The sequence below is a fragment of the Etheostoma cragini genome, chromosome 9 (genome assembly GCF_013103735.1).
Source record: "Etheostoma cragini isolate CJK2018 chromosome 9, CSU_Ecrag_1.0, whole genome shotgun sequence".
NCBI classification, from domain to species: domain Eukaryota; kingdom Metazoa; phylum Chordata; class Actinopteri; order Perciformes; family Percidae; genus Etheostoma; species Etheostoma cragini.
The window spans coordinates 2,276,562-2,284,005 of NC_048415.1; the positions used below are offsets into that span (position 1 = coordinate 2,276,562).

Sequence of the window (7,444 nt, forward strand, 5' to 3'; positions counted from 1 at the left end):
TATAGTGTGTCAAAAAGTCATAGTATAGTATGTCAAAAAGTCATGAAAAAGTCATAGTATAGTGTGTCAAAAAGTCATGAAAAAGTCATAGTATAGTATGTCAAAAAGTCATAGTACAGTATGTCAAAAGTCATAGTATAGTGTGTCAAAAAAGTCAAAGTATAGCATGTCATCAAGTGTCATGTCATTGTTTAGGAAAGACATAGTATAGTATGTCAAAACAATTTCATAAAAACTCAAAGTATGTCATAAAGTTTCATGGAAGTCATAGCAAATTTGCTATGACTTCCATGAAACTTTATGACATACTTTGAGTATGTCAAAAAGACGTACTATGTCTCTACTATGTCGTAAAAATTTGACAAAAGTCTGTATGGTATGTTCAAAGAATTCATGTCAAAACAGTGTCATAAAAGGTCATAGTATGTAATTAAAAGGCATATGTGTACATGTGAAGATGTAGTGGTGTAGTGACCAACCAACCAACGGCATTTCTAGTTCTTCACCTACTCGTTGTGGTTTGTCCCTGCAGGTTTCATCGGCCCTAAGACGGGTTAGTCAGACCTCGGCCATGCTTAATACTCCACACCGAGCCTGGAGTCTGGATCCGGCGCCCTGCTGCCCTCATTCTTCTAACTGCTACACGTCCCAGCGTCGACTCCAAACCGACGGGCTGGGCAGGAGCACAACTCGTGTGCTGCGGCCGTCGCAGGAAACGTGAACAAACACTTTCACAAGTAAAAATAAATTAAACTCTCAACTGGCGTCTTCCCTTAGTGGAGATTTTTACAGACTTCTTTCTTTTTTTTTTTTTAGATGAATTGGTGGCGAGTTTACATTGCAGCATTTTTTTTTAAAAGACTTTTGGGAGTCAGACACAGAACCAGTGCCAACTTAGAGGATGGGAACAGAAGGAGGCGAGGTCAGGGATTGTATTCCCTCCTTTCTCAACTGGACTTCAGTTTTCTTGGGGGGGGGGGGGTGCTTGTGTTGGCGCAGCGTTATTTCACAGGTGACATCTGCGTGATGGTTTATCTCATTTTGCCAGGGAAGTTAAATACTCAAAGAACTTGTGTTGGTGTAGGCAGCTGAATCTTTAAACAAAAGTACCTTTCATCCTAAACAAAATCCTAAAATGCTCTCTGCAAGCCAGTAAGAGTAAAATTGAACATCTCCTAACACATCAATCAACTTAGCAATAATTTCAGGTTTTCACCTCATTTGTACATCTGTTCATGGGCTGCATTCAGGAGCTCAAAACACTTCAGACTACAGATCCCCATTTTAAACCAAAGCAACTTGACTTGCTGTGGAAGTCGCAATCTTGAATGCATCCCAGAGTGACTGCTGTTGAACGTTCAGTAACCCGCTGTGTCACTGTGCCTACAATATGGTTTACACAGATTTAAAAGTTGCCAAATTAACTTGAGTTTAATACAGAGTATCTGTAGACAGAGGAATAATGTTGCTGAACTCTGCCAAACTACAAGAAATTAGACTCTTATTTAGTATTTCATTTTTATTGTCTGAGATGAACCTTTGGTGGCACAGAATAAGAAAACCCTGCCACCTCACGTTCTTTACAGTGCATATTAGGTTCATCAATTGTCAGTTTTGACCATATTAACGGGAGAACTGGTTGCTCTGTTGTGTGCGTGTGTGTGTTTTGTCTGAGTGTGTATGAACAAGCGTCAGTAATAATACTGTCTCTTGTATGTTGTAAAAAATGATTTGAGAGACAGTTGTTCTCAGACTTATGAAAGACTTGTACATAGCAAAGAAAGTAAGCGAGACTTTTCAAATGTTTTTATTTGTAAAGCAGAAAAACTGCATGTGGGTATTAATTTATTGTGTCTTCTATGATGTATGCAGTTTCTTAAAGAAAGAAACTTATTAAAAAAAAATAAGTTTATGCTTCCTCGCCTTTTTCCAAACAGATCTTGTGCCGCCGTATAGCAGCCGTTTCCAGTGTCCTTTCCATGTATCGTTCATCATATTCTTGGATAACTGGGAATTCTAAGGAAGTCTTCAGGCTTATTACAATTAGCTCATGATGAGTTTTCAGTGCAGTCATGCAGAGACGAATCCCCAGTCTGTCTCTCAATGGAGTAAATCCTGGTGAATCCTGGGAAAAAGCACCTCTGGGCCCAGATGTGTGTGCTCCATGTGGCTATACGGCGTGCATTGGCGTTCCGCAGTATTTGTGCCACAAGTCGATAGCTTTAGTCACGATGGCGTCTGTGTTTTCCTGCGGTATCTGGAAAGAGAAAGGGATTATTGGGAGGTTTAACACAGACATCTACTGCCAGGACAACAATGCATTTCTTTTTGGTGGACAACAACATAAGTGTACATAAGCTGTTAACTCACGTTGCACAGAAACCTGACCACGCCTCCGGGCCGGCTGATTCCCAACAACACGATCTTGTAGCTGAGCAGAATCTCCAAGGCCACAAACACCAGGATCTTACAGGAGCCACTGATCACCTTGTCCCACACCCTAAACATAATCCAAAAACAAAAGTCTCATCAGTTGTAGAGAAGGAGAAGGATAGAGACAAGTTTACCCTTGTGACAGTTAATTCAGACATACATAAAAGGCTGTCTCTTGACTCTCAATCAATCTGTAGCTTTCAAGCTGAGCAACCAATGGAAACTTCTAGCTATGACAGCTGGTATTCTGCTGTTCTCTTTGGTAATCAAGACACATCAAGACTCAATTAACACTCTGTTTTTGTTATCACTACACACAGGCCTGAAATGCACGCACGCACACAAACACACACACACACACTATGCTTAGGACCTATTCATGCACAAACGGAGAGATGTCAGAGTGAGTGGGCTGCCGGTGCTTCAAACAAAACCTAAAATCAACAAATTCCTGATGACTTATGTAAGGTGAAGCTAACCATCAGTACACAGAGTAAGTAAATTCAGCTTCACCAGCTGCAACACTAAAGAGATGAACACATTAATGATTCAATAATTCAGTAATTTATGTGACTGCATAAGTTTTTTAGTTTTAACTTTTAATACTTTAATGGTAATACTCTTGATTGAGTACAATTGTGAATGCAGGACATTTACTTGTAACAGAGAACTTTTTTTAACCTGTGGCTTTGCTACTTTAAGTAAAGAACTGAGTACTAGAATCATGCAGAAAGCCTAAATATTAGCACAGCCAGCTGCAAAGAAAGATTTAGAGAAATCTGTGTGTGTGTGTGTGTTCAGTGAGAGTGTGCTGATGCCAGTAAAGCGACCTCTGTAGGCTGGACTCGGGCAGGCAGCCAGCGAAGCAGCGTCTGAACCAGAGGCCGTAGGGCAGCTGGGCCAGGGCCCCGCAGCCCTTCAGGTGGTCCAGCAGGCGCGGCTCCTCCTGACTCAGATAATGCTCCAGGCTCTTCGGCTTCACCGCAACACAACAGAAGGAGATGACAAAGTCGTACTTTAAAAAAATAAAATAAAATAAATGATGTGATCCAAACTCCCGAGTCATGAAATGTAATCATTTTAACTGTGCCACTTTCTAAACTTACTTTACACATCATATGCTTTGTATCATTTTCATCACTGAGGGCCCTGATGCGTGTTCAAAACAACACCAGGAATATGAAGAAAAAATTAAATAAGTAATGACCTACAAAAGCCTTCAATTCATTTTGCTTCACAAATACTGTACTGTGCAAAAGTCTTAGGCCGCTGTGAGAAAATGCTGTAAACCAAGAACGCTTTCAAAAATATAAAATAATGACTATTTATTTTTATCAATTTACAAAATACAAAGGTTCAATTCAGGTGTTTTTTTGGTGATCAATTTGCTTTTGAGTTTGATGAAATATTCTTAGCCTGAGGTCCACATATGGGACGTGTTTTGCGAGCTTAATTTGAATGAATTCCATCCACTGATGAAGGCCAACAAATGTAGCTGAAAGCTCTGAAAAACATCCAGTTAAGAAAAAGGTAACACTCACGAGGTGGGGCACGGAGTCTCCGAACTTTGTGTGGAACTGATTGACGAAGGACTTGATCAGCCAATAGCAATCAACAGGATCGTCTACGATCTCCTCCATGGCTCGGCTGATGGAGAGGAAGTCCTCGTCCTCTTCATCCTGAAAGAAAAAAGCAACACACCCCATCAAGATCATCCATTACAGCACCAAAGAATAAAGAATAAAATGTATACACAGAACACAGTGTAACTTTTTTGTTTCCAGTGTTAAGGATAACAACCTTATTTTCCTATGTTTTCAAATATAAGTGACTGATCGGAACAGTAGTTGTTGAAATTGGTCCAGTATTAAGCGTGAACAGTGGAACCGGCTAAAAAGGACTGTTTCTTTACATGGAGTCTGGTAACTTTTAAGAATGCAATTGTGCAGATGTTTTCATGTTTAAAACAAGGATCTTACTCTTTAACAGAAACCAGAGTTTAGATCTACTTAGTGGGTTACTGATGTGGAACTGAAAACCAAAGAGTTTTTGTGGTAAAGATTGCTTCATGAATCAATCATTTTGAATTCATAATAAAAGACTTGGTGCTAACTTCCAGCCAAGCATGTTGGAAAGTAAAATTGTTGTTTGTTCTTTTCGTTCCTTCTACGTCTTTTTGAAAATGGCCCACTCACTTTTATACTGGCCCGCCCAAAATACTATTTCTGCCTGCGCCACTGCTCTTTGTGTGTGTGTGTGTGTGTGTGTGTGTGTGTGTGTGTGTGCTTCATCTTACCGGGGCGGAGGTCTCGGAGCATCTTGGGAGCACCTGGTTCTCCAGCTGGAACATGCGCAGGTAGACGTGGGTGGAGGGTGAGGAAGAGTGGATGTATCTCATCACCTCCAGAGCCTCCAGGATGTCCTGGTACTGCTCCTTCCTGTAGCCCGCCACCAGAGCGTGAGAGTCACTGTGGGGAGGAAGGATTCCTGCAGGAACAGGAGAGCTTGTTTGTTTGGCATCATTAGTTCACGCATAGCCTCCCATTGCTAGACCTTCCTCCACAGCGCTGTGGAAGAGGGTCTGGCTAGTTTACACAGCGTCCCGCGATGGGAGAGAAATGTGCTCTGGTGTGTTTCTTTCAACCAATCAGAATCATCATGGGTGGTGCTAAGCGCCAGACAGAGCCTTGACGCCGCTGCCAAATAGTCTCGGGAAGGAACTTGTTTTGGTGGAACATGTTTGTTCAAAAGCTATTTCAGTTGTGCAAGAGAAAACTCTTTTTTGGACAGATAGTCTAGCTTGCTGTCTGGATTTATTAGAAATCTGACGAGCAGTAAACCCTAGTCCTCAGAAATCCACCTGAGATTAAAATGACAACACAGCAAATGCGGAAAATAATGGACATCTGGCCAAAAAGAGGGACATCCGGCAGAATTTTCTGTGGCATCGGAGCAATTGCGAAAGTGAAAAATCATGGATATAGACTAATTTATGCATAAATCTCGTTTGTTTATTGTACATGCACTTCTGGAAATACACACCATTACTGTGACGTGTCTTACCCAACAATACCTTCCACACGTGGATCCTGTACATAGAGGGGAGGGGGAACCTCTGACTGAAGGTGCTCAGCTTTTCTAGATCTGTTAGAGCAGTGACAGCATTAGTAACAGGACGAGAACTGACTTGCAGGCTCTCCAACTCAACCACAAACCAATGAGGAATGACGTTAAAGCATCCAGCCATGTAAAGACAGAAGTGTATGTGTGAATATGGACTGTTACTAACCCAGAGGATTATCCTTGAGCAGTATTTCCAGAGATTTCTTCTCCTCCACTCCTCTGAAGCCCACTTTCTCATAATACGCAGAGCGGAAATTTCTCTGAGGGTCGTCAGCCATATTTTGGTCAGTGACGCCTAAAAGCAAAAAAAACAAAACATTAGTGTGTAGGTTGTGGCATAGAGAGGCAAAAAGGACGCCTAAAAGACTAAAACTGTCAATTGTGTCTTACTATTGTTTTTTTTGAGAACCAGTGGTGGAGTGTAAGTAAGTACATTTACTGGAGTACTGTACCTGAGTACAAATTTGAGGTACTTTGTCTTTTCCTGCCATGCCATTTGATGCAATACTTCTACTCTACTTCCAGTCATGGTGAATTATTGTACTTTTAACTGCACTACAATCATTTGAAAACTTTAGTAACTAGTTACTTAACGATATAAGATTTCTTTTGCATCTGTTTCAAAAACAATGTATGCTTCCAAGCTTCAAAGATGTGAGGACGTACTGCTTTTTTATTCTAATCATTGTCGTTTTTAATAATCTTGAATTCCAGACTATTGATTAGCTAAAACAAAGTACCGTGAAGGTGTCACGTTGGGCTCTTGAGCATTTCTCACCATTTTAAAGAAGTTTTAAAAAACAATGTATGGATTAACTTTAACTAATCGAGAAACTACCTATCAGAATAATTCATAATAACAATAATTATTAGACGAAAACCAATACAAAATAGTTAGGCTCCACCTCAACCAAATACAACAGTTAAACGTGTCTTTCATGTTAATGCATGAGTAATAATAATGTGATGGTAATTATAATGTAATGGTATAATTGGTAAGTGCACAACCGTCACAGGGGACATGCTTATACTTTAAACTACATTTTCATAATTATACTTGGGCTACATCCCTTAAGCACTACTTTATATGGAGGACTTTTACCTGTAAGAGTATTTCTACAGTGGGGTATTTTTACTGAAGTAAAGGATCTGAATAGCGGATCGTTATTTTTGCGTTAACTTTGTTGCAAATTATTAATATGAGGCTGACAATAACAGCGCAGTGGAGTATATAATTCTAGTATATCAACACGGGTAGGTTAGCAAAACGGAGTGATTAAACAGGTATTATTACTCCTACCTTGTAACGTTGATGGTGTGTTTCACGCAGACAGCTTTAAGTTAGCTAGCTAGCTAGCTAGCTAGCTAACTTCATGACTTCAGCCAACGGCCAGGGCCCAACAAGGACGACGCTTCTGTTACTGTAACGTTAACATTTACGGCAAGACTAATCGGGTAACATACATTTAGGTGGAACTGCAGACAAATACATTTAAAAAATATATATTTACGACCGGCTAACGTTAGCTACATGCCATACGCCGTTGTTGTTATCGGAACACTTCCGGGTTGCACTGTCTTAATTAAAACAGAACGGAAGTAGAGTCTTGCACCAAGCCTGTTGTCACTCCCCGATGTAAGTCGAGTGCAGATTTGATTTGCGCATGCTCAGATTTAAACGGTTTCCAGCATAACATGTCATTCAGGAATTTGTGAAACCCATGAAATATTAAACGTTTCTCATTACGAACAATAACAGAAGATGGAAATCATTTCAAAAACGTTTTAGCTAACTATGGTAGTTTGATTGCTAACGTTAGCTCAACACGCCATTCAACTGGCAGCCTTTGTTGTGTTTGACTTGTAGCCTTTTATATATATATATATA

The 7,444-nt window shown here is 40.3% G+C and overlaps 2 protein-coding genes across 4 annotated transcripts in view; one reads left to right on the forward strand and one right to left on the reverse strand.

Moving 5' to 3' along the window:
• phactr1 (phosphatase and actin regulator 1) overlaps nucleotides 1–1,904 on the forward strand; it is a 38,574-nt gene extending 36,670 nt beyond the window's left edge. For all 3 annotated transcript variants that reach the window (XM_034882519.1, XM_034882518.1, XM_034882516.1), the window contains exon 13: nucleotides 533–1,904. In XM_034882519.1, the coding sequence (XP_034738410.1) occupies nucleotides 533–548 (16 nt within the window). In that variant the 3' untranslated portion in view covers nucleotides 549–1,904. The remainder of the gene's footprint in view (nucleotides 1–532) is intronic.
• Nucleotides 1,577–7,139, reverse strand: tbc1d7 (TBC1 domain family, member 7). The gene is made up of 8 exons (XM_034882521.1): nucleotides 6,857–7,139; nucleotides 5,723–5,851; nucleotides 5,497–5,577; nucleotides 4,730–4,920; nucleotides 3,975–4,112; nucleotides 3,264–3,409; nucleotides 2,371–2,500; nucleotides 1,577–2,257 (listed from the first exon to the last, which is right to left on the reverse strand). Exons 2-8 carry the CDS (start codon nucleotides 5,832–5,834, stop codon nucleotides 2,171–2,173), a joined length of 885 nt encoding a protein of 294 aa, XP_034738412.1. The 5' UTR covers nucleotides 5,835–5,851; nucleotides 6,857–7,139; the 3' UTR covers nucleotides 1,577–2,170.
• Nucleotides 7,140–7,444: the final 305 nt, after the last annotated feature.

Bases quoted from the DNA above. Each gene is read 5' to 3' on its own strand.
- tbc1d7 (XM_034882521.1), bottom strand. From the start codon at position 5,834: ATGGCTGACGACCCTCAGAGAAATTTCCGCTCTGCGTATTATGAGAAA. The intron at 4,921-5,496 runs GTAAGACACGTC...CTGTTCCTGCAG, and splicing joins CGTGTGGAAGGTATTGTTGG to GAATCCTTCCTCCCCACAGT. The intron at 3,410-3,974 runs GTGAGTGTTACC...GTTGCGGTGAAG, and splicing joins GAGACTCCGTGCCCCACCTC to CCGAAGAGCCTGGAGCATTA.